At 42.0% G+C, this 26,908-nt stretch overlaps 1 protein-coding gene across 2 annotated transcripts; it reads right to left on the bottom strand.

Annotated features, from left to right (window-relative positions):
• Positions 1–7,521: 7,521 nt before the first annotated feature.
• On the bottom strand, positions 7,522–26,275 carry tcea3 (transcription elongation factor A (SII), 3). 2 transcript variants are annotated; one of them, XM_049731254.2, is made up of 20 exons: positions 26,046–26,275; positions 24,806–24,868; positions 24,627–24,732; positions 24,444–24,534; positions 11,477–11,872; positions 11,145–11,258; positions 10,920–11,015; positions 10,779–10,847; positions 10,602–10,703; positions 10,469–10,531; positions 10,110–10,169; positions 9,776–9,844; positions 9,653–9,715; positions 9,489–9,563; positions 9,245–9,405; positions 9,118–9,173; positions 8,863–9,018; positions 8,059–8,205; positions 7,916–7,987; positions 7,522–7,836 (listed from the first exon to the last, which is right to left on the bottom strand). In XM_049731254.2, the coding sequence occupies exons 1-20, from the start codon at positions 26,112–26,114 to the stop codon at positions 7,828–7,830; spliced, it is 2,037 nt and encodes a 678-aa protein (XP_049587211.1). In that variant the 5' UTR covers positions 26,115–26,275; the 3' UTR covers positions 7,522–7,827. The 2 variants fall into 2 exon arrangements, with proteins under 2 accessions (XP_049587211.1, XP_049587209.1); XM_049731252.2 differs by having other exon boundaries at positions 10,602–10,847.
• Positions 26,276–26,908: the final 633 nt, after the last annotated feature.

Below are 26,908 nucleotides of genomic sequence, written 5' to 3'. Positions count from 1 at the left end.
CTGAGCTTAGTGTAGTTGTAGTAAACAATAAAAGGTAAGTGATCCTTTTATTGAGCCAGCCATTAATGTGGCCTGTTGCTTGTTTTTCAGGGTGACCGCACAACGTGCAGTAATTCGTAATGACAGTGCAAGATGGAATCGCTGTCAGGGGATCTGTGAAATGAGTTGGAAGTAGCAAAGAGAGCTATTACCTGAACAAACTCAAATGTTCCTCAAATAAGATAGAATCAGGCTGCACACAGGAAAATCTCATCAATTATGCGCACGCTGTTTCACATCATTGCTTGCAATTGAATAAAACTAAATGTAATTGTGATGCTAGCAATGATGGCGAAAATGTTCCCCTGGTGCTGCGAGTGGCTTTAACATTGAGGAGCTTTTTATTTTTTAAACTTGTTTACAACTTTCAAATAAATTCAAGCAGGTCTGTAGGTTCCAGCGAATCCATTAATCGATCCCCTGTAGGTTCTGCCAAACAGAGAAAGATAGATCGAGAAGGTGAAGCTAGGTGTATCGACTAAACGGGACTGTAAAAGCCTCAGAGAATAGAAAAGAACAAGTAGCTACAATGAGATAGAGAAAAAGATAAGTACATTGGAATGGTTTCAAAGCAATTGAGGCAAAGTATAATTCAAACGGAGGATGAAGAGCTGAGTTAGTGAAGCTTGTTGAAACACCCAAATGAAATGGTGCTAAAATGGCCCGTTGTCGTGGAAACAGTGCTGATATCAGAATTCTGATAGCAAGGGAGGAGACGATCATTTCTTTAATCGTGCTGGTCATCCCCCAGGTTGCTGTGACTTTTCGAATCGAGGACAGAGTATCGATGCAAGGAAGAATGTTGGAGCGAGTGAGCAAGAGATTGAGAGTAACTGCCTGGCCAGGTAAGCAGAAGTGGGCGTGGCTAACTAGTAGCATGCAGCAGGTGACTGGAACAGGAAAAGACAAGGAAGCCCAAATGAGAAATCTCCTGTGAGTAGAATATATTTTATTTAATATGTTTTTTTGTTTTTGTCATGTTATGAGGGAAATATTGATTGTGAACTGTTCCAGATAATGTACATTATATTATATCGTGTTGGCTAATATTGTTTCGACCTTCAAATGTTTTTAAGAGGTGGGTATGCTATATTTCTATGCTATGGCTTTTGATTAAGCCTGTGCTGGCTGGTTTCAGTTTGTTCTCTCCATGTAAAGCCCTTTGAGACAAGTTTGTGATTAAGGGCTGTGTAAATCAAATTGACTTGACTTGGGTCAAGCCATAGGTCGGACTTTATGAATAACACGGACAAAGATTTTTAGGATGGCAAAAAATCTTCGTGTCTCTTGGGAAGACTAGTTTTAAGATACTCTCGAGAAATAATGTGGAATGACAGTGTTGTATTATAGCCGAGAAACTACCGGTCCTCATTAGAGGTGCTGGAGAATTTGTGATTTTGAGAGAACCGACTCTCTCTGCATGACACCTTCCACCTTCCAATTCCCATGTGTAAAAAAAAAGACAGAGAGGTACATGGGTGTACCACTTACTACTGTGATTGACTGGAAGCTAGATAATGAGCTGAAGTTATCCAACAAACCTTCACTGGTCAAGAAGGTGAGGCATGTGGGGAAAACGACAGAAAGACAAATGCTAAGAGAAGACTGCGGAGGTCAATTTGCTAAGAATAATGCATGTGTTTGCTGCCGAATAGCATCCAGGTGTTCTTGCGGTTTAACTCTGTGGTCATTTCTGCAAAGTGGAGCGAAACAAATAAATGGATCCCCCATTAAGACTAAACCAGACTTCAAACAAACAGCGCTAGCTCAATGTCAAACCACTAAGGAGTAAAAGCTCTTGTCTGGTATTCCTTCATATGTTTAGTTTCGTAAGAGGACTCATGAACTGAAGAGCGACTCTAGTCACGTCACTTTCCCATAAAGCGCTGTTGACGTTAAAGACTGGATTGATTTTCCTCGGAAATATGTGTTTATATGAGGAGAAGTGAGCTAGCTTGTAGCAAAGCTAAAAAAGGGCATGAGAAGAATTAGATAATGTGACATGGGATCCATAGGATGAGAAAAGATGTGGCGAAAGATAAACCTTACAAAATGATAATGTAACAAAAGATAACTATGTAATCATGTTAGATCAGATGAGATCATGTATCATACGACAAACATTGGGTGAGCTGAGATGAAAACAACACAACATAAGATGAGCCCATATGTAACATAAGAACTTGCGATAACATCTCGACATAATGTGAAACAGCCGACCGCGATAAGCAGTCGTTCAATTTTCCCATCATCTAATCTAAAATGACACCCGTCAGCGACTTATACAATATGTATGAGGAAAAGTTGGAAATGATTTCTCGACTTGCACTTCATATGAGCTAGCTATTGCTAACAAAAGCGTGGAGATTGAAAGGAAAATCCAATTGCAATAAATATATTGTTAAACAAGTAGCAGTCAAAACTGAGCAGTCTTATCTTATCGTGACAGCAGACTAGAATTTTTTGACAATTTGACTAATGGTATTGAGTTTGCAGTGCGGCCATTTTTTATTGAAATATTTTCAAACAAAGTGAATGCCATCCCTCCATAAATCATGTATGAGGGGAAAAAAATATCAACAGAAAGCTATCAAAAATGTGCATGTTTTATATTCCGCCATTAGGAAACTTGCAGTGCTTGAGGACAATCTATAAACCTTGGAAGTGACTGGAAACCTTCATTAGATTGTTGGGCACCAGAGAGGATGAAGCCATGAGGTCACGGAAGTCAATAACCAGCACGACCACTTCTTCCTGTCCGCTTCCAGACTTGACCTGAGTGAGTAATTTCTAAACCTTATATTTACTGTTTGACACGATCTGACGGGAACCTTCCCGACACAACGTATTTTCTAAAAGTTCACAATACTAGAGTAATACAAACACAAAACTACAAATTAAAAGTACAAATCTAACCTATTATTTGGAAATGCATTAGACATCTGTTGATGTGCCCACGTCTTTTTCAAGTATGACCATGGTTGCCTTGCAAGGCTGCAAAAAGGCTCTCTGAATCATTTTTTTCATTAAAAAAAGAAAAAATATCAAGCATTTACATGACAATGGCAACCGGCCTCATTATACATAATAAAAGGGGGCTGAGGAGGACAATTTTCAAGTGAGCGTGACGTTTTAAGTACCATTCGGGATCACATACATATTCATAAGAAAAATGCCTTTGTTTGTTTCAATAAGATTTGAAAATCAAACAGCCCAGCATGAGAACATTGATTTCATAGCGCCTACTTTTCAACGAGAAACAGAATATAAAACTGGTCACAACTAAGCCATATGTAATCAATATGTAAGCCAACAAAATGCCCACCCCCGTTATTAAATAACAAAACTCTTGAAGCTTCTAAAACTGTAATGAAATTTAACATGCATGAGTGCTTGGTAATTAGGCTGCTTTTTGGCACTTTTGGAATAATATAACGAGTCCAAATGATTCCCAGAACCTCCCATTTAGTCTGGCACAAGCATCTTTGTCAGGGGTGTAATTTTTTTATGACAGCTCATATGCATTTAACTGATGTTAAAATGACTTTTATGTGCGATAATCATCCAGAAATGCAGATTTACACCTGCTCCGATCAGCCTTTTTCTTTTGTTCACGAGCACATGGAGGTCATCGGTGCCAAACAGACAGTGATAAATCAGATTGCGTGCTTCGGTGCCGTCTGTAGAGAAAGGAGCAGTGTGAAGCAACAACAGGAGGGCGATGAGGATGGAAGCAAGTAAACAAGGGCTAGTCGTGGAGGCTGCACTATGGCAACGAGCTTTTAGAAAGATAAACAGACACGCCATCAAAGCTGCATGGGGCGCCACATTGCTATAAAATCAGATTCAAATGTAAACATCGCCAGATCGTTTGGTTGATTTCATACACGGCACCAGCCCGCAAGCCTAAAGAGGGGAAGAAGCATAAAAAATGGCCGGATGGATTTTAGAGTTTGCTGACGCCACGTTGTTGTCGAGACAGTTGTTGGAGTTGGACTGCATAATCAGCAAAGTCTTTACGTGTGAATTTATAGATCATAGGTGTCAAACTCGAAGCCCGGGGGCCAGATACGGCCCGTCACATCATTTTATGTAACAAATTGTGCATTGACTTCATGTGGCAATACTAAATTAAAAATTTTGTTCCCTTTAAAAAAAAAAGTTATTGCTAGCAATTGTTTTTCCATTCATTTTTTTAAATATTTTAAACAGTTTTTACTACTCTTTGATTTTAAAGTTAATCATTCATCAATTTGTTGTGTAGCCTATACTGTATACAATATAAGGCTTTGACAGTCATAATGGCCCACGACAAAAATTTGTTTGACATTTTTGCTATAGATCGATTGGTCAAAGCAAGAAAAAAAAAAAAAGCAAAGGACGGATATGTAATTGTGAGCATAGGAAAGGCCATGTGTAGACAGGGCTTGTGTTAAGATGTCGAGATTTCCCAGAACTACTATTGTTCAAAGTGATTAAAGGTGAGTGTCTGGGTCATCTTCTATTGCCAGCAGACACACTGGAGCCTGTTTTTTTTTTTTTTTTTAACTAAAAGGCCATTTGAAGAGGACAGAATATTTTCCGAGGCTGATGATAATAATGAGTTGGGGAGGGGGGGGAGATTGACTGTCGAGGAGCTACCTGGCTTCTCTCAAAGAGGTCATTTAGCTAAATAAGGTCAAACATGACACAAACAGACTGATGTCAAGTCGGCGGCGAATTGTGACATCCCTTTTTCCTCGGATTAAATTGGACATTCTGTAGCTGTAATCAACTGCACTTAGCTCATAGTGCAGCCACCGGCCCATTCATGGCCGCGCACGAGATGGGCCGCTGCTGTGTGGCGGCTGGATATCAATGGAAATATGTTTTTCTTCACCATTTCACTCGGGTCAGCACTCGTCTCCATGGCAACGATAACCAGTAAAACACGCTCACTGAAATGGCTGATGCGAGTGCAATTTTTAACTTTAACAGCCTTTTATTTTGGGTATATCCAAATCTGCTATGACTGCTGAAAGTTCAAAACATCTTTATTAAGTAAAGTTGGAGACTTCTGGGAAGAAGCCTGTCTCGCATCAAAATCGAAAAGTGATTCGCAGCAGAAAGAGAATATTTGGTATGCGGCAAAAAAAAAAAAAATTCAATTTCACTTAATTGGTCTTTCTTTATTCCCAGAAAGTAGATCAGCTCAGAGTTTACATTTCTAAGGACACGTGTAAGCCCAGATGATTTTTTGTTTTACTATCCAGTTAATATCTTTTGACATTTTTATTTGCTGGTGTGCCGTGAGATGTTTCGAATGGGAAAATATAGTGGCCTACATTTATCAAGTCTGATGGTATAAATTGCCTTTTCGAGCAGTGTGCGCTACATTTTTGTAGAATTAAATCATGAAGGCAGCAGTGTGAGGCTGCTTAGATACCGCCAACGATGATGAAGAACAGATCACAACACATCGTAAAGCCGCTTTATAGTATCAAATATCCACCGGGACTTTATTAACTTGGGACGAGACATAAACACGTGGCGGCGGACCTCCTGTCTAAAATATTTAACCACTGTATTCATGTAAAAATAATGTTCTCTTAAGTAAATAGCTGTTGAATAAAATAAAATAGTATTTCCAAACCTTTATTGAGCTCAGACATATTTCGGACAATCTAATAGGACACCATCAAATAAATATGAGAAAAATAATGTTCTTAGTTAAATAACATGCATTTGTATGCCCACGAATACAGACACTTCAACCCAAGTGCTTATTTTGGCCACTCGAGCATGAACAGCATGCACAAGTGTTCATACGGGTTGAGGTCAGCACTATTGACTGACTACTCCATTATTTCCATTCCCAAACTGTCTCTGCTGAACTGGCCTCACTGCCGTCATCTTGGAAGATTGAGTTTCGAATTTACTCCAAGATTGTGAAGATGCGGGGTTCTTGTAGAATCTCATCACAATTTTACTCTCCAGGGACGATTTTAGTCTTGTTTTCTATCATTTTATTCTATTCAAGCAGCTGACCTAGGAATTGAGGCACTTCTCCTGCTTCATCATTTGGCTTTTTCTCCTCTGCTCTCAAGATTCCGCCGAACGCTTTCATCCCCTTGCCCGAAACTCCGTGGAAACCATACATGGACATGAGCCAGGTATAGCTCACCTCGTATAAACACCGAGTAAAGGTTCTCTTACCGGAGCCGCTAATACGTCATTCATGACTTATACTCCCAGAGCGCAAAGCAGTCAATGACATCAGCAGCAGCTCAGAGCAGAGGCGGTGAAAAAAAAAATGGGGTTGGGGTGGCCACGGGGCACTGGGGTGAATTTGAAATTCAAAACGAGTTGCCACTTGCAATTATGCTTCTGATAATCAACTTATGCAATTAAAAGTGTTGAGAACATTTAATTAAAAAGAGCAAAGTGGCTGATAAGATGAAAAAACGAGAGACCCCACTTGCTTATATAACCGGGTGTCAGTTCACATGGTTACCGATCAAACAACTAATGGAGCCCAAATTGATCCTGCTCCCCTTGGAGGTGTCCTTTCATTCACACACTTTCTTAATGCAGCCGGCAATCGATGTCTTTACAAATGTTCCGTCTTCACGAACAGACCAGCAATCTTCATTAGGAAGGACGAGGAGGAGCACCGGTCGACCAATTAGCCAGTCAAGTAAATGTGATAGTGCAGCTAGTGGGGGATTAAAGGAAGCTGAAAAGTAGAAATGTGTCCTAAAATCCATCTCCTGTAGAACATGAGGTTCTCAAACTACATAAGGATCATAAATGTATAAATATAAATGTGCAAATGGTGCAGCTGTTTTTCAAGCAGAGAAAACGCTTACATGATGTAAGACTATCAAAATAGCTTCTCTAAATATAAACACGCAAGAGCACCGGGAACATACAATTAGTACCATGACATGATTTTTCACTTGTGAATATAACCTCAATTAACGCCTCTGTGCTTGCACTTTAAAGAAAAAAACTGCCAAAATAGCTTCTTTCCAGAAGGAAAGATGAATATGCTAATCATGCTCTTTAATGAAAAAGAAAAATGCTTACTGTCTCCCTGCCCATATGGAGAAGTTTATCGCTAATGTAGCTTCACGTTCAAACAGATGGCATCTTTAAAATAAATATTCTTTATGAATAATTCTCAAACTATATCAGCAAGTGATTGAGTGACAGTGAGAATGTTTTTCTCTTTGCATTTCGTTTTCCCTGCCGGCTTTTACCAGCTTTGAGGCTTAGCATTACCAAGCCAGCATCTAATTTGCAGTTGCTACCCAAAGGAGAAATTCAAAGTGCGGAAGAATTGTGATGCTTTGTTGCCATCTGCTGTAAGTAAACATGCCGTTTGATTCATTGCATACATTACTGCAGTTGCAAGATGAGGATGATGAGGATGATGAAGATGAAATAGAAGCCATGTCATTTGAGTAATGGCTTGAATAAATGTGTCATTATAAACAAGTATCTTGTTTACAGTTTATTGGAATTATATACAAAGTATAATGATGAATAATTATGGATATTTTCAATGTGACATTTAGAGACAATTCTTTATTACAGAGCCAATTTATTCACAATTGCGCTCATACTTAACGACTTAGTCATTCCATGCTCAATCTTCAATTTCTTATACAGCAAACCATTATTAGCATGCTTAAAAAAACATTCAAGTGGAAATTGTAGGAATATAAAATATTTAAAATCAGCAACAATTAGGAACTCCCCATTATTTAAAAAAAAAAAAAAAAAGATGGTTTCACCAGGAAGTCATCAGCAGAACTGAAAGTTGGAAAAACAGATTAATTATTTAAAATTGGTTTTACATATGTACACAAGTGAAGATGAAGAAGAAGCTGACCTTCCAGCGGTTCCCACACTCGTTGCAAAGGACAAATGTGGTCATGGGCTCGTCAGCGCTACGTGTCTGCACCTACAAATTGTGCAAAGGATGTCAAGTTTATTATTGAGCAGTGGAACCTTCAAAACAAAACGGGGTCTTACTTGATTGTATGTGCAGTTCTTCTTTTTACACTTGCCGCACTGCAGCAGGTCAGTGGTGGTGCCCCCAGTTTTGGCCATCTGGTGCTCCCTGATGGCCTCCTGGGTGAGGACGTTCCTCAGTTGTTTCAGCTCGTCACTCGCCATTTCCTTTGGGTGGTGTAGCAACGGAGCATAAAATTAAGCATGGCTGTGATCATTCAATAGAGTTTAGTGAATTTTGGGTGATCATACAGAGTTTGCATAATCTAACATTTGAGTAAAAAAAGTTTGAGTGTAATTTTACTGCCAGGCTGCAACAAACAGTCATTCGGAAGATGGTGACAAAGTTCATTGTAAATGTTTAACAAAGGTATATGTTTAACAGAAAGGTGGGAACACTGGCGGAGCTAGAGGGGGGCCACGGGGGCCCTGTCACTCCCTAAAATATGCTTGGAAATATGCTAGTGCTAGGCTAGATAATTGACTTTTGGGTATTTTTCTTTCTTTATTTTTTTAGCTCTTTTTTTTTTTAAATGGATTTTTTTTGTCCACATTTCAGCCCGTCCACTGTAATAATATATATATATATTTTTTTTTTTCCTGGACTTTTTTGTTGTTGTTAAAACTGGAATTTTTTGTCCACATTTTTGCCTGTCCTTTGTAATAATAATTCATATAGTTTTCTGGACTCTGGATATTTTTAGCCCATAAGGATAAAATAGGACAAACTGGACAATAGGATAAATTCATATTACAGTAATTAGGGACATCACATGTTTCTTCTAAGATAACACCATTTTGTATTCATCGTCTTATCCACATTACCTCAGCGCTCATATTGGCAATGCGATTTAAATCAATGCTTCCTGCGAGAACGTTCCTGCGCAGACCGGGGTTCTTTGGGTCCTTTAAGTTACTGATGCGGCTTCTCACTCTGTTCTTGTATTTCATGTCAGTGGCCTTGATCTCTTGGTAGATATGTGCGACAGTCAAGTCAAGGAAGACCGAAGCAAGATTTCATCTTTGTACATGATTGAAAGTGGTAAGTCGTGCGCATATTTGACCGAATGAAAGGATATGATCTTCAATCTCTGCTGCCATGCTGTCACAGTTAGTTCCAAAATCTTTGTAGTCATCTGTGAGCAAAACACAAGCATAAAATGTGCAATCTTTTATTCTCATGAGATGATCAAAATGATTTCTTTACTGTCAGTGCGCAGGGCAGCAGCCAGCATCTCGATGCACTTGTCACGAATCGAGTCTCCGGTAATTAGGTGAGGCGGTAATGAACCCCCGGTGGAAGCGAAGCCGGGGGATAACGGGCTGCTTGGCGTAGTTGGAGTTTTCGGGGCTTCGGTTTTGCCCTTTCTGAACAAAACAGATGCAGATTTTTTATTTTGCCTCTCAAAAAGATTTCTTTTTATTTTAATTGGCATTAATGGTGGAAATACCTTTCATTGTGGTCAGTGGATGTTTTTCTTTGCGGAGGTCCGGACTGAGTGGCCTTTGAGCCATGAGACTCTCGCCTGTCACATCAAATCAAGCGTCATCATCTTTTTGCTTTTAATACACCGATAGCAAATTTCATTTGATGTGCAGAAAATGTTTTGTGTACCTTTCAGATGTTAGCTTCTTTGCACGAGGTGAAAGGCTGTTGTGCTTCGAGTCAGACTCCCGCCTGAGTAACGATACACTTGAGTGAGCCGATATAAATCAATATTACTAAAATATTACAGACCTTTCTGGTTTAGTGGGAGTTGTTTGGTGTTTCACTGGCTGGCTTAATTTGGAGTCAAGGGAGTTCTTCCTGAAAACAGAAAGAAACAAATGTTAAATGAAATAATTGCTAATTTGGGTTTCAAGTTATTCTCGAAGTTTTGTGTTGTACTGGGAGGATTCCACTTCAGAAATTAGTTTTAGAATAAATCATTTTGCAGCAAAAACATTTGTCTCTCTCTGGACATATTTTCTCCCATTTTAATTTTCTGTAATGGGCCAATGTGTTGAAAAAATTGAAGCCGCATATCTGGCGAACAGCCAAACAAGCACTTTCACACTCATGCATGGCCAACCTTTCTTTCTTAACATCCATTGAGTGTTTTTTAGCCACTTTGCTATCCAAACTGTCTTTCCTGCAAGAAAAAAAAAAAACACAGAAAAACTTGACACTTGGCTGTTTTCACCCACTAAGCCAGGTTTGGAAAAAAAATTAAATGAATAAATCACAATTAATAATACAATAAAAATAAATAGTAAAATAATAAAAAAATAAAATATTCAAAAATGAATAAAGTCTCATAAATCATTTTAAGAAATGATGATTTTTCAACAGCTATCCCAAATGCAATATAGGTCTGCCTTTTTTTTTTTTTTTTTTTTGTCACACAACACAAATCCATTCCACTGCAAATTTGTGTCCCAGTGTCCAGACCTGTCTCTTTTCACACAATCTGATGTCTTCTGGGAAGCAATTTTAGAGTCTGAGGAATCCATCCTGTGGTGAAAAACATATCAAAAAGCTTCAAAGTATTCCATCTCCTGAGCTGTTATGATCCGAATCCCACCTCTCCTTTTTTCCATCCAGCGAGGGGCGCTTTGGCGCAGGTGGAGGGTGAAGATGAAAAGGCAATGGAGGCAGAGGAGCGTTTGGATCTGGCGGCTCTTTTCTACAAGGACAAGACATCTTGAGCAAGAGGTCAGTCGCGTCACAGCCAGAGGTGACATCTTCACAACACTCTAACCTTGGTGGTGGGGGGTGGACTTTTAAAGTAAGTGGAACCCATGGCGTGCTTGGGTCTTTTGGAACTTTCCTAGTGAACAAAACATGAGCTTCTCAATCGGAAATTCATTCCAGTCATGCGTGTGAGCACGTCCCGCCTGACCTCTCTTTCTTAGAGTCCAGTGAAGGGCGCTTAGCCTTGGGCGAGGTGAGCCCTGAAGCTTGAGAGCGCCCTAACGAGGAGTCTTTACCATCCTTCCTGAACAAATTTCACACCTGAGTGGGCCGGAATGTCGCCGGAGCAAACGAGCTCACGATCAAGATGCCACGATGTGGCTGCATGCAGCATGCACAGACTCCATCATGCACTTTGGTTCAGGATGCTGACCTCTCTTTCTTCGTATCCACAGAGGGGCGCCTGATGGGGAGGGGGGGACGAGCGGGTCGAGGAGGGGAGGGGAAGCGGGTGGGATAGAGAACGCTGCTGTCTAGAACTCCTCTCCTGAAATGAAGAAGCTCCTTCTGAAAGGTCCACTGCCTTGTGACATTTCCGCATGACATCACACGTTTGTTCAGGTGAACACCTCAAAACAGGTGAGTCCGTTTTGGGACATGTTGGAAAGGTTGCTACAAAAAAGTAATAAACTAGCACTGGTGATCAAAATCATTCTGCCATCTCCCTTCTTTACAGATATTTGGAATTGCTGGGCCTCTTCTCACCTTTCAAATAATGGCTTTTGGACACCTGATGATTTCTCCCTGAAGACGTCGTTCGCAGGCTCGCCTGGAATTGTGTTCATCAGCCTCTCAAGTCTGTTCTCCTCTTTGGGTTTCAAGTCGTTGAATCTTTTGGGCTCCTTGTGCTCTCTTATCTCTTTTGCATTGTCTGGTTCATGCTTGTGTTTCTTCTCAAGCTGGTTGACTTCTGTCTCTCTCGGCTTTTTACCTTCTTTGGCTATTTCTTTTAGTCGTTTCTTCGTATGGTGCTTTTCATCGCCATGCTCGTATCTATGCGCCATTTTATTCTTGGGCTCATCTGTATGTTTTCTTTTCTTGTCTTTAATTGGCTGATTTACATCAGGTAGGGAATCCAGTTGCTGTTTGATGTCCAATCTCCTGCAACCACCACCACCAACAACAACGAACAATACAACCGCCATTTTACAACCTAAGACAAACAGTGAGGCCCAGAACAGTACGTAATATTTCATATGTTTTATAAGTCTGGTCCCAGCCACTGGCGGAGCTAGTATTTTCTTTCCTGGTTGGGGTGGGCAAAGCTATCTCAGTAAAAGAAAAAGTCAAACGTATTTGTGCAAACCCAAAAAATTCTTCACAAAATGCTGATAAAGATTCAGTATGGATGGGTGGAAATGTAGAAAAAAAAAAATCCAAAGTTAATTATGTGGCCTGGCACCTGTGCATATTTTGGGGTGGGGGGGCTGGCAGTGCCCCTGCGACCCGCCCTGATCTAGCACCGCCAGTGGTCTGGACATAGCCCCTGCTTGGCCAGCCTTCACAAATGGGGCAGTAGCCCCACCCCACTGTGTGCTTGTGGAGAGGAGCAAACCATGGAACACATCATAGAAGTTTGTCCTCTCCACAGACTTAAAGAAGGGTTAGTCACCCTCCATACAGCAGACCAGGAGGCAACTGCTTGGCTTGGGGACTTTGCATTCGCTAAATAAAATAAAATTATAATATGTTCAATATTTTTCCATGGAGTCCCACTGCACTTTTTATCGCCTGCTCTGTCTGTGCTGTGTGTGCTAGTGTTGGCTTTTTTCAGTTCATATGACTTCAACCAGTAGGTCAGGCAGAACGTGAGGATGAACTGATCATTTGGATCAGGTGTGTTTAACGAGGGAAACTTGGAAAACATGTAGGAATGCGGCCCTCGAGGACTGGACTTGGACACCCCTGCCTTACACTGAGTGCCAAAAGTCCCAATGATCGTGAGCAGCAGGGGGGGGCCCCATTTCAACCCCTTACACTGAGTGCCAAGCAGGGAAGAAATGGGTACCATTGTTATAGTCACTGGTATGACTCGGCTGTGGGTTTGAACCCACAACCTCCCAAACTCAGGGCGGACACTCTCCTCTTAGGCCACTGAGCTGGTAAACACTTGTATCGTAGTATAACACTTATAGTCGTTTTTAAATAACGTGTATACCTATATACGCCTAAATATTGTTATCCGATATATCTACTGCAATTTCACATTAGATCGCTGGTTTGAAATTTGCTTTTAATATTATTATTTTTAATAAACATTTATGTTAAATCTTGTCTGGCGTCTTATTCGCCAATTAAAACATAAAAATCAGACATTTGGTTAACTGCTTTATATGACAATATGTGTAGGTACACTACACGAGGTTAAAAAAAAAGAGAATAAATAAATAAAGGGTGAATTGCACAACAAAAGCACTTCAGCGCACCTGGGATCGAACCAAGCTCTTGCCGAGCAAGAGCCCGTGTCACTAACCAGCCGGCTATTTCGACCGGCAAACAGCAATTGCTTGCACTGTTTTGTACTAGTGATGTGCATTCCAGTTCTCAGGTGAACTGAATCTTTAGAATCGGTTCACTCAAAATATTTGTTCAAAAGAATCGTTCACCAAATCGTTCGCTACACTTTCTTATTTATTTTTTTTTTTTTTTTTTTACCTCGTGTGGTGTACCAAACTATCCCATAATTATCTGCCTAAATAATTGTGACTAATTTAAAACTATTCTACTTGTTAATACCTACAAAATAACCGGAGATTGCATTGACCTAATTTTCACATGGTCCTTGTTTACATTTTGCATTTGACACTGACAGCTGTTAAGTGCCACGTTAGGGCTCTTCTTGTGTAAGTTTTATTTGTTATGGGTTTTCTTTTGTAAGTTTAACTTTGGGTACTTCGAAAGTGTCATTTTAAATTGTAATTTGCTAGGTGTTCGTGTACACAACGTGTTGTGATGACATCTGCTGTGGAGTCTTCAGCTAGTCGCTTGTGAGCTGCTCCATAAAACCATACATGTCCCGCGCACTGAGAGCATAGCTTCCATAGTGTAGTGGTTAGTGCTCTGGGCTTTCACCCCAGCGACCCAAGTTCGAATCTCAGTGGGACCCAAACATTTTATCCTAGAAAATTTGCAACACAGTTGCTCGTGTAACCATAGAACCATACATGTCCCATGCACTGAGAGCAAAGTTTCCATAGTGTAGTGGTTAGTGCTCTGGGCTTTCACCCCAGCGACCCAGGTTCGAATCTCAGTGTGACCCAAACATTTTATCATAGAAAATTTGCAACACAGTTGCTCGTGTAACCATAAAACCGTACATGTCCCATTCACTGAGAGCAAGGCTTCCATAGGGTAGTGGTTAGTGCTCTGGGCTTTCACCCCAGCGACCCAGGTTCGAATCACAGTGGGACCAAAAAAATTTTATCATAGAAAATTTGCAACACAGGGTTAGAGTTAGTGTTAGGGTTAGAGTTAGGGTTAGAGCTAGGGTTTGGGTTAGAGCTAGGGTTCAAGTTAGGGTTAGGGTTAGGGTTAGAGCTAGAGTTCGGGTTAGGGTTAGAGTTAGGGTTAGAGCTCGAGCTAGGGTTAGAGCTAGGGTTAGGGTTAGAGCTAGGGTTAGGGTTAGAGCTAGGGTTAGGGTTAGAGCTTGGGTTGGGGTTAGTGTTAGAGCTAGGGTTAGAGCTAGGGTTAGGGTCAGAGCTAAGGTTAGGGTTAGAGCTAGGGTTAGGGCTAGGGTTAGAGCTAGGGCTAGGGTTAGAGCTACGGTTAGGTTTAGGGTTAGAGCTTGGGTTAGGGTTAGAGCTAGGGTTAGAGCTAGGGTTAGGGTTAGAGCTTGGGTTGGGGTTAGTGTTAGAGCTAGGGTTAGGGTCAGAGCTAAGGTTAGGGTTAGAGCTAGGGTTAGGGCTAGGGTTAGAGCTAGGGCTAGGGTTAGAGCTACGGTTAGGTTTAGGGTTAGAGCTTGGGTTAGGGTTAGAGCTAGGGTTAGAGCTAGGGTTAGGGTCAGAGCTAGGGTTAGGGTTAGCGCTAGGGTTTGGGTTAGAGCTAGGGTTAGGGCTAGGGTTAGAGCTAGGGCTAGAGCTACGGTTAGGTTTAGGGTTAGAGCTTGGGTTAGGGTTAGAGCTAGGGTTAGGGTTAGAGCTTGGGTTAGGGTTAGAGCTTGGGTTAGGGTTAGAGCTAGGGTTAGAGCTAGGGCTAGGGTTAGAGCTAGGGTTAGGTTTAGGGTTAGAGCTTGGGTTAGGGTTAGAGCTATGGTTAGGGTTAGAGCTAGGGTTAGGGTTAGAGCTTGGGTTAGGGTTAGAGCTTGGGTTAGGGTTAGAGCTAGGGTTAGAGCTAGGGCTAGGGTTAGAGCTAGGGTTAGGTTTAGGGTTAGAGCTTGGGTTAGGGTTAAAGCTATGGTTAGGGTTAGAGCTTGGGTTAGAGCTAGGGCTAGGGTTAGAGCTAGGGTTAGGTTTAGGGTTAGGTTTAGGGTTAGAGCTTGGGTTAGGGTTAGAGCTATGGTTAGGGTTAGAGCTAGGGTTAGGGTTAGAGCTTGGGTTAGGGTTAGAGCTAGGGTTAGAGCTTGGGTTAGGGTTAGGGTTAGAGCTAGGATTAGGAGTAGGGTTAGGGTTTGAGCTAGGGTTAGGGTTAGAGCTAGGGTTAGAGCTAGGGTTAAAGCTAGGGCTAGGGTTAGAGCTAGGGTTAGGTTTAGGGTTAGAGCTTGGGTTAGGGTTAGAGCTATGGTTAGGGTTAGAGCTAGGGTTAGAGCTTGGGTTAGGGTTAGAGCTTGGGTTAGGGTTAGAGCTAGGGTTAGAGCTAGGGTTAGGTTTAGGGTTAGAGCTTGGGTTAGGGTTAGAGCTATGGTTAGGGTTAGAGCTAGGATTAGGGTTAGAGCTTGGGTTAGGGTTAGAGCTTGGGTTAGGGTTAGAGCTAGGGTTAGAGCTAGGGCTAGGGTTAGAGCTAGGGTTAGGTTTAGGGTTAGGTTTAGGGTTAGAGCTTGGGTTAGGGTTAGAGCTATGGTTAGGGTTAGAGCTAGGATTAGGGTTAGAGCTTGGGTTAGGGTTAGAGCTAGGGTTAGAGCTTGGGTTAGGGTTAGGGTTAGAGCAAGGATTAGGAGTAGGGTTAGGGTTTGAGCTAGGGTTAGGGTTAGAGCTAGGGTTAGGGTTAGAGCTAGGGTTAAGTTTAGAGCTGGGGTTAGGGTTAGAGCTAGGGGTAGGGTTAGAGCTAGGGTTAGGGTTTGAGCTTGGGTTAGGGTTAGAGTTAGGGTTAGAGCTAAGGTTAGGGTTAGTGCTAGGGTTAGGGTTAGAGCTAGGGTTAGGGTTAGAGTTAGGGTTAGAGCTAGGGTTAGAGCTAAGGTTAGGGTTAGTGTTAGTGCTAGGGTTAGGGTTAGAGCTAGGGTTAGGGTTAGAGCTAAGGTTAGGGTTAGTGCTAGGGTTAGGGTTAGAGCTAGGGTTAGGGTTAGAGCTAAGGTTAGGGTTAGTGCTAGGGTTAGGGTTAGAGCTAGGGTTAGGGTTAGAGCTAAGGTCAGGGTTAGTGCTAGGGTTAGGGTTAGAGCTAGGGTTAGGGTTAGAGCTAAGGTCAGGGTTAGTGTTAGGGTTAGAGCTAGGGTTAGGGTTAGAGCTAAGGTTAGAGTTAGTGTTAGTGCTAGGGTTAGGGTTAGAGCTAGGGTTAGGGTTAGAGCTAAGGTTAGGGTTAGTGCTAGGGTTAGGGTTAGAGCTAGGGTTAGGGTTAGAGCTAAGGTCAGGGTTAGTGTTAGTGCTAGGGTTAGGGTTAGAGCTAGGGTTAGGGTTAGAGTTAGGGTTAGAGCTAGGGTTAGGGTTAGAGCTAAGGTTAGGGTTAGTGTTAGTGCTAGGGTTAGGGTTAGAGCTAGGGTTAGGGTTAGAGCTAAGGTTAGGGTTAGTGCTAGGGTTAGGGTTAGAGCTAGGGTTAGGGTTAGAGCTAAGGTTAGGGTTAGTGTTAGTGCTAGGGTTAGGGTTAGAGCTAGGGTTAGGGTTAGAGTTAGGGTTAGAGCTAGGGTTAGGGTTAGAGCTAAGGTTAGGGTTAGTGTTAGGGTAGGGTTAGGGTTAGAGCTAGGGTTAGGGTTAGAGCTAGGGTTAGGGTCAGCGCTAGGGTTAGGGTTAGAGCAAGGGTTTGGGTTAGAGCTAGGGTTAGGGTTAGAGCTAGGGTTAGGGTTAGAGCTAGGGTTAGGGTTAGAGCTTGGGTTAGAGTTAGAGCTAGGCTTAGGGTTAGAGCTTGGGTTAGGGTTAGAGTTAGAGCTAGGGTTAGGGTTAGAGCTTGGGTTAGGGTTAGTGTTAGAGCTAGGGTTAGGGTTAGAGCTAGGGTTAAGTTTAGAGCTGGGGTTAGGGTTTCCCCAAAAAAAAACTACCATAGCTTTTTTTTTTTTTTTTTTTTAATAAAAACAAACTACCATGCATGGTAGTTTTTTTTTTTTTAATTTTTGAAAAAAACAAACTACCATGTATGGTAGTTTTTTTTTTTTTTTTTTTTTTTTTTTCTTTTTTTAAATAAACTACCATAAATGGTAGTTTGTTTTTTTTAAACTACCATGTATGGTAGTTTTTTTTTTTTTTAAATAAAAAAAACTACCATACATGGTAGTTTTTTTTTTAATTTTTGAAAAAAACAAACTACCATGTATGGTAGTTTTTTTTTTTTTTCTTTTTTAAATAAACTACCATAAATGGTAGTTTGTTTTTTTTAAACTACCATGTATGGTAGTTTTTTTTTTTTTTTTTTTTAAATAAAAAAAACTACCATACATGGTAGTTTTTTGAAAAAAAAAAACCTACCATGCATGCTAGTTTTTTTTTTTTCTTCAAAAAAAAAAAAAAAAACTACCATACATGGTAGTTTGTTTTTATTTAAAAAAAAAAAACTACCAAACATGGTAGTTTGTTTTTTTTTCTAAAAAAAAAAAAAAAAAAAAAAAAAAAAAAACTACCAATCATGGTAGTTTAAAAAAAAAAAAAAACTACCAAACATGGTAGTTTGTTTTTTTTCTAAAAAAAAAAAAAAAAAAAAAAAAACTACCATCATGGTGGTTTAAAAAAAAAAAAAAAAAAAAACTACCAAACATGGTAGTTTGTTTTTTTCTAAAAAAAAAAAAATTAAAAAAAAAAAAAAATAAACTACCAATCATGGTAGTTTTAAAAAAAAAAAAAAAGCTATGATAGTTTTTTTTTTTTGGGAAACCCTAACCCCAGCTCTAAACTTAACCCTAGCTCTAACCCTAACCCTAGCTCTAACCCTAACCCTAGCTCAAACCCTAACCCTAGCTCTAACCCTAACCCTAACCCTAGCTCTAACCCTAACCCTAACCCAAGCTCTAACCCTAACCCTAGCTCTAACCCTAACCATAGCTCTAACCCTAACCCAAGCTCTAACCCTAACCCTACCCCTAACCCTAGCTCTAACCCTAACCCGAGCTCTAACCCTAACCCTAGCTCTAACCCTAACCCAAGCTCTAACCCTAACCCTAGCTCTAACCCTAACCATAGCTCTAACCCTACCCCAAGCTCTAACCCTAACCCTAGCTCAAACCCTAACCCTAGCTCTAACCCTAACCATAGCGCTAACCCTAACCCAAGCTCTAACCCTAACCCTAGCTCTAACCCTAGCTCTAACCCTAACCCTAGCTCTAACCCTAACCCAAGCTCTAACCCTAACCCTAGCTCAAACCCTAACCCTAGCTCTAACCCTAACCATAGCTCTAACCCTAACCCAAGCTCTAACCCTAAACCTAACCCTAGCTCTAACCCTAACCCTAGCTCTAACCCTAACCCTAGCTCTGACCCTAACCCAAGCTCTAAGCCTAACCCTAGCCCTAACCCTAGCTCTAACCCTAGCTCTAACCCTAACCCAAGCTCTAACCCTAGCTCTAACCCTAACCCTAGCGCTAACCCTAACCATAGCTCTAACCCTAAACCTAACCCTAGCTCTAACCCTAACCCTAGTTCTAACCCAAACCCTAGCTCTAACCCTAACCCTAGCTCTGACCCTAACCCTAGCTCTAACCCTAACCCTAGCTCTGACCCTAACCCTAGCTCTAACCCTAGCCCTAACTCTAACCCTAACCCTAACTCTAACCCTAACCCTAGCTCTAACCCTAGCACTAACCCTAACCTTAGCTCTAACCCTAACCCTAGCTCTAACCATAACCCTAGCTCTAACCCTAACCCTACCCCTAACCTTAGCTCTAACCCTAGCTCTAACCCTAACCCTAGCTCTAACCCTAACCCAAGCTCTAACCCTAGCTCTAACCCTAACCCTAGCTCTAACCCTAACTCTAACCCTAACACTAGCTCTAACTCTAACCCTAACACTAACCCTAACTCTAACCCTAGGTCTAACCCTAACCCTAGCTCTAACCCTAGCTCTAACCCTAGATCTAACACTAACCCTAACTCTAACCCTAGCTCTAACCCTAAACTTAGCTCTAACCCTCGCCCTAGCTCTAACCCTAACCCTAGCTCTAACACTAACCCAAGCTCTAACCCTAGCTCTAACCCTAACTCTAACCCTAACTCTAACCCTAACACTAGCTCTAACGCTAACCCTAACCCAAGCTCTAACCCTAGCTCTAACCCTAACCCTAGCTCTAACCCTAACCATAGCTGTAACCCTAACCCTAGCTCTAACCCTAACCATAGCTCTAACCCTAGCCCTAACTCTAACCCTAACCCTAACTCTAACCCTAACCCTAGCCATAACTCTAACCCTAACCCTAACTCTAACCCTAGCTCTAACCCTAACCCTAGCACTAACCCTAACCTTAGCTCTAACCCTAACCCTAGCTCTAACCATAACCCTAGCTCTAACCCTAACCCTACCCCTAACCTTAGCTCTAACCCTAACCCTAGCTCTAACCCTAACCCTAGCTCTAACCCTAACCCAAGCTCTAACCCTAGCTCTAACCCTAACCCTAGCTCTAACCCTAACCCTAGCTCTAACCCTAACCCTAGCTCTGACCCTAACCCTAGCTCTAACCCTAACCCTAGCCCTAACCCTAACTCTAACTCTAACCCTAGCTCTAACCCTAGCACTAACCCTAACCTTAGCTCTAACCCTAACCCTAGCTCTAACCATAACCCTAGCTCTAACCCTAACCCTACCCCTAACCTTAGCTCTAACCCTAGCTCTAACCCTAGCTCTAACCCTAACCCAAGCTCTAACCCTAGCTCTAACCCTAACCCTAGCTCTAACCCTAGCTCTAACCCTAGCCCTAACTCTAACCCTAACTCTAACCCTAACCCTAGCTCTAACCCTAACCCTAGCACTAACCCTAACCTTAGCTCTAACCCTAACCCTAGCTCTAACCATAACCCTAGCTCTAACCCTAACTCTAACCCTAACCCTAGCTCTAACCCTAACCCTAGCTCTAACCCTAACCCAAGCTCTAACCCTAGCTCTAACCCTAACCCTAGCTCTAACCCTAACTCTAACCCTAACACTAGCTCTAACTCTAACCCTAACACTAACCCTAACTCTAACCCTAGGTCTAACCCTAGCTCTAACCCTAACCCTAGCTCTAACCCTAGATCTAACACTAACCCTAACTCTAACCCTAGCTCTAACCCTAAACTTAGCTCTAACCCTCGCCCTAGCTCTAACCCTAACCCTAGCTCTAACCCTAACCCAAGCTCTAACCCTAGCTCTAACCCTAACCCTAACCCTAGCTCTAACCCTAACTCTAACCCTAACACTAGCTCTAACTCTAACCTTAACCCTAACCCAAGCTCTAACCCTAGCTCTAACCCTAACCCTAGCTCTAACCCTAACCATAGCTCTAACCCTAACCCAAGCTCTAACCCTAAACCTAACCCTAGCTCTAACCCTAACCCTAGTTCTAACCCAAACCCTAGCTCTAACCCTAACCCTAGCTCTGACCCTAACCCTAGCTCTAACCCTAGCCCTAACTCTAACCCTAACCCTAACTCTAACCCTAACCCTAGCTCTAACCCTAACCCTAGCACTAACCCTAACCTTAGCTCTAACCCTAACCCTAGCTCTAACCATAACCCTAGCTCTAACCCTAACCCTACCCCTAACCTTAGTTCTAACCCTAACCCTAGCTCTAACCCGAACCCTAGCTCTAACCCTAACCCAAGCCCTAACCCTAGCTCTAACCCTAACCCTAGCTCTAACCCTAACCCTAGCCATAACCCTAGCTCTAACCCTAGCTCTAACCCTACCCTAACCCTAACCCCAACCCTACCTCCAACCCTAGCTCTAGCTCTAACCCTAACTCTAACCCTAACCCGAACTCTAACCCTAACCCTAGCTCTAACCCTAACACTAGCACTAACCCTAACCTTAGCTCTAACCCTAACCCTAGCTCTAACCCTAACTCTAACCCTAACTCTAACCCTAACCCTAGCTCTAACCCTAACCCTAGCACTAACCCTAACCTTAGCTCTAACCCTAGCTCTAACCCTAACCCTAGCTCAAACCCTAACCCTAGCTCTAACCCTACCCCTAACCCTAGCTCTAACCCTAACCCTAGCTCTAACCCTAACCCTAGCTCTAACCCTAACCCAAGCTCTAACCCTAGCTCTAACCCTAACCCTAGCTCTAACCCTAACCCAAGCTCTAACCCTAGCTCTAACCCTAACCCTAGCTCTAACCCTAACTCTAACCCTAACACTAGCTCTAACCCTAACCCTAGCTCTAACCCTAACCCTAGCTCTAACCCTAACCCAAGCTCTAACCCTAGCTCTAACCCTAACCCTAGCTCTAACCCTAACTCTAACCCTAACACTAGCTCTAACCCTAACTCTAACCCTAACTCTAACCCTAGGTCTAACCCTAGGTCTAACCCTAACCCTAGCTATAACCCTAGCTCTAACCCTAGATCTAACACTAACCCTAACTCTAACCCTAGCTCTAACCCTAAACTTAGCTCTAACCCTCGCCCTAACCCTAGCTCTAACCCTAGCTCTAACCCTAGCTCTAACCCTAGCCCTAGCTCTAGCTCTAACCCTAGCTCTAACCCTAACCCTAGCTCTGACCCTAACCCTAGCCCTAACCCTAGCTCTAACCCTAACCCCAACCCTAGCTCTAGCTGTAACCCTAACTCTAACCCTAACCCTAGCTCTAACCCTAGCACTAACCCTAACCCTAGTTCTAACCCTAACCCTAGCTCCAACCCTAACCTTAGCTCTAACCCAAACCCTATATCTAACCCAAACCCTAGCTCTAACCCTAACTCTAGCTCCAACCCTAACCCTAGCTCTAACCCAAACCCTAGCTCTAACCCTAACCCAAGCTCTAACTCTAGCTCGAAGGAAGTGTATCGTTATATGGTTACACTAGCAACTGTGTTGCAAATTTTCTATGATAAAATTTTTTTGGTCCCACTGTGATTCGAACACGAGTCGCTAGGGTGAAAGCCCAGAGCTCTAACCACTACCCTATGGAAGCCTTGCTCTCAGTGCATGGGACATGTATGGTTTTATGGTTACACGAGCAACTGTGTTGCAAATATTCTATGATAAAATTTTTTGGGTCCCACTGAGATTCGAACCTGAGCTGCTGGGGTGAAAGCCCAGAGCACTAACCACTACACTATGGAAGCCTTGCTCCCAGTGCATGGGACATGTATGGTTTTATGGTTACACGAGCAACTGTGTTGGAAATTTTCTATGCTAAAACTTTTGGGTCCCACTGAGATTCGAACCTGGGTCGCTGGGGTGAAAGCCCAGCGCACTAACCACTAACCTATGGAAGCCTTGCTCTCAGTGGATGGGACATGTATGGTTTTATGGTTACACGAGCAACTGTGTTGCAGATTTTCTATGATAAAATTTTTGGGTCCCACTGAGATTCGAACCTGGGTCGCTGGGGTGAAAGCCCAGAGCACTAACCACTAACCTATGGAAGCCTTGCTCTCAGTGCATGGAACATATATGGTTTTATGGAGCAGCTCACAAGCGACTAGCTGAAGACTCCACAGCAGATGTCATCACAACACGTTGTGTACACGAACACCTAGCAAATTACAATTTAAAATGACACTTTCGAAGTACCCAAAGTTAAACTTACAAAAGAAAACCCATAACAAATAAAACTTACACAAGAAGAGCCCTAACGTGGCACTTAACAGCTGTCAGTGTCAAATGCAAAATGTAAACAAGGACCATGTGAAAATTAGGTCAATGCAATCTCTGGTTATTTTGTAGGTATTAACAAGTATAATAGTTTTAAATTAGTCACAATTATTTAGGCAGATAATTATGGGATATTTTGGTACACTACACGAGGTAAAAAAAATAATAAAATAAATAAATAAGAAAGTGTAGCGAACGATTTGGTGAACGATTCTTTTGAACAAATATTTTGAGTGAACCGATTCTAAAGATTCAGTTCACCTGAGAACTGGAATGCACATCACTAGTACAAAACAGTGCAAGCAATTGCTGACTGCCGGTCGAAATAGCCGACTGGTTAGTGACTCGGGCTCTTGCTCGGCAAGAGCTTGGTTCGATCCCAGGTGCGACGAAGTGCTTTTGTTGTGCAATTCACCCTTTATTTATTTATTCTCTTTTTTTTTAACCTCGTGTAGTGTACCTACACATATTGTCATATAAAGCAGTTAACCAAATGTCTGATTTTTATGTTTTAATTGGCGAATAAGACGCCAGACAAGTTTTAACATAAATGTTTATTAAAAATAATAATATTAAAAGCAAATTTCAAACCAGCGATCTAATGTGAAATTGCAGTAGATATATCGGCTAACAATATTTAGGCGTATATAGGTATACACGTTATTTAAAAACGACTATAAGTGTTATACTACGATACAAGTGTTTACCAGCTCAGTGGCCTAAGAGGAGAGTGTCCGCCCTGAGTTTGGGAGGTTGTGGGTTCAAACCCACAGCCGAGTCATACCAGTGACTATAACAATGGTACCCATTTCTTCCCTGCTTGGCACTCAGTGTAAGGGGTTGAAATGGGGCCCCCCCTGCTGCTCACGATCATTGGGACTTTTGGCACTCAGTGTAAGGCAGGGGTGTCCAAGTCCAGTCCTCGAGGGCCGCATTCCTACATGTTTTCCAAGTTTCCCTCGTTAAACACTGATTCAAATGATCAGTTCATCCCCACGTTCTGCAGGAGCCTGATCATTGAATTAGGTGTGTTTAACGAGGGAAACTTGGAAAACATGGAGGAATGCGGCCCTCGAGGACTGGACTTGGACACCCCTGCTTTACAACATTTAGGTAGCTAACCTGAAAACAACTGCAAAACAAAGGGTTTTTTCCTTTCAACGTTTTACTCAAACAAATTTGGTATAATAACACCATCAACTACATGCCAACAAAGACATCAATGTCCGCATAACGTGTGTTGGCTGAGATAGCAGCACTCGTAAATCTTCGCGAACGACTAAACAGCAGCGAGTGATAGACGAAGGAGGCACTCTTTGAGTCATACGTAATTTCCCGTTCGAGAACGAGTCAGTGACGCAATTTCCCGTTCGCGACCGAGTGCGCGACTGTTGCCATTGTGTGTGTGTGGGGGGGGTATCACTCTTCCAGTGATACCGCCACCTACTGCAGTGGATGTCTAATTACCCTTTAATCTAGTACAGCCCAAAAAAAAGTATGTTCCCTGGTGTCACACGCGCCCCCGTTGGTGTCGCGCCGCGACCGCCCCATTATTCGAGAAGCGCTGAGCTAATACTAAGCTACAGACAGACCTGGGTGAGTCGTTTGGTGACCCTTCTGCTTTGCTGGAGTCCAAACCATTCTTCTCTTCTGCCGCTTTCTCCATTTGAGGACGGCTGGAGTCTGGAGTTTGTGTCATCAGGGGAAATAATATGCACTCGATATACATGATCTGTTAAACTACTCAGGGAATACGACAGTTCCGCACGACATACCCAAAAGTTTTTTCCAGTCCTTGATGAGTACTTTTGCCAAAGCGATGACATCTTCGTCTGTGCAGTGCTTCCTGATGCTATTCACAGACATGCCGATCCTTGTCCCCTAAGACAAATAGAACCAACTTTCATTGCACCTTTGCCGGATGAAATAAAGTATTAAGAGAAATCTGTGTTACCTGGAGGAGTTTAAGTGTCATATTGAAACTTTTGAGCTCATTCAGCAGGTCCATAGCCCCTTCCTGCATATGCAATATTGAACACCTTTAATACATTTACCACTGCAGTCCCTAAATAAGAAAATGAAAGTGTAGCAGCACACAATTTCATAGCATAATAAAATATTTAGTATAATTTTAAATCATTTTGACAAGTTTGATTTAGTGGTACAAAACTATCAAATTTAAATGAAGCAGTCCTACAAGGAGAAATGTAATCTGTTATTCTTGCATTATTGTCTTGTTAAAAATGAACAGTTAAATGCCACAATTTCACAGATTGCTTTGATCGAAGTAACAAAACAGTAATGTAATCCTGTGAAAATATTGTAGTATTACTTTCATATGACAGTAACCGGTATGTATTTATTAATAGTACATTTTGGAAATAACTTGGCCAACATTCCATTACGATGGAGGTCTTATAAATAAACGCAAACATGTTCTCCCGTAATAATATTTTTATTTTGTGCATTCCTTTTTAACATCTATCATACATACAAATATTTAATATTAAAAAATTAATGCATACATTTGACCGTCATCTTATTCTGTGTAGTTTTTATTTAGTTTATGCAACTCATAATATGACTAATATTTTTTTTTTTTTTTAAGTGTTTGCTATTTTTTTGCAGCCAGTCGGAAATGCAAACGAGACGTTTTGTTCAGCGTTTTTATTGAGAATTTGAAGTTTTGGAATCAGGGAAGTTCCAAGTCGCTGTGACGAATCTGCAGTCGCGAAACACAAAACTGCGCAACTCGCGTTACAATAACAGTCGTAACTCGAGACGGGGAGCAAGATAACATTCAAGAATCAAGAGATTCAACCGCTGCATACTTCTTTATGTTTTGCTCAACATATGCACCACAACACACACACACACGCAGCCAAGTAGCGGCAGCACTTGACACATCAATCTGTAGACAACTGCTCCCAGATCCGTTTTTTGCAAGCACCTGTTGATCATCCATTACAGACTCCCTTGACAAGTGCAGTGCGCGACATGCACGCGCATGCGCACATAACACACCAAAAGGGTGCAGAGCTTACTGTAGAAGTCTTAAAGTCGTTAGTGCAAGTTGATTTAAAGTTGCCGTAACTCAACAAGGCCTGTTTCCCTTCAGCAAAAGCGACGCACTGCCTCCAACTGCACACAGCAAACCACAGCGCGCCACCTGTGGGTCGTCCAGTTCCACTCACCGTGTTATTTCGAGACACCATTTTTTCCAGCTTCTTGGCAATCCGGATTAACTCTTCCTCCCGCGTCATTGCTGCATCTAAATCACTACGTGCGGTTACAAACGTTGAAATGTGCGCAAGAGAAACCAATTCCAATTTCGCTCGGTTGCACGTCGGACTTTACGCACGGCGCGCTCCATTCAAGAGAGAGGGCGTGTCGGCGTCCTCCCTCCAGTTGACCACCCCCGACGACACATGACAGCTAAATATAGAAGTGTAGTGGACACTTTGGTGGGTCACAGCAGGCAGAAAATATGAAACGCGATTCACCCTCGAGATAATATTCACCTAATTCGTATCAGGCTTCCTCATTGAAATAATAGTTGTTGTTTTTTGGGGGTGCATTGAATTTTGAACTCATCGCTCTGATTAGTGCGCAGCCAATTTATTCAAAAATAATTAACAACAGTACTGACATATATATTATAGGGGGTGACGGACAGTTCCACCATTCTAAACTCCTTAATTAGGTCTCCGTGGCAACAAGTGAAAGCTCTTCTTCCTGTCATCTTCTTATCTTACACAGCCAGTGTGTTGTGTGAAAGATTCTGAAGTAGCCATGCATAGATAGCAATTAGAGTATTTTTAAAGAGTTGTGTTCGTCTCCCTAATGGATCATAGTTGTTTGAAAGAAACATAGCAGTGTTTTCTCCACACAAAGGAGGTCAGTGTATAATGATTAATCTTTCCACACTGAAGGCAGCTGGCCACAGTACACTACTCCACGTCCTATTTACGCAACAGCACTAAAGTTGCTGTGCCAAAAACAGCAGGTGCTGTTTACTACATTTTTATCATTCACAACCTCCCAAAAAAATTAAATA

Source organism: Syngnathus scovelli, chromosome 9 (assembly GCF_024217435.2).
Source record: "Syngnathus scovelli strain Florida chromosome 9, RoL_Ssco_1.2, whole genome shotgun sequence".
Classification (NCBI taxonomy): domain Eukaryota; kingdom Metazoa; phylum Chordata; class Actinopteri; order Syngnathiformes; family Syngnathidae; genus Syngnathus; species Syngnathus scovelli.
Note: the sequence above shows the minus strand (reverse complement) of the source record. Positions and strands in the feature narration are given on the sequence as shown.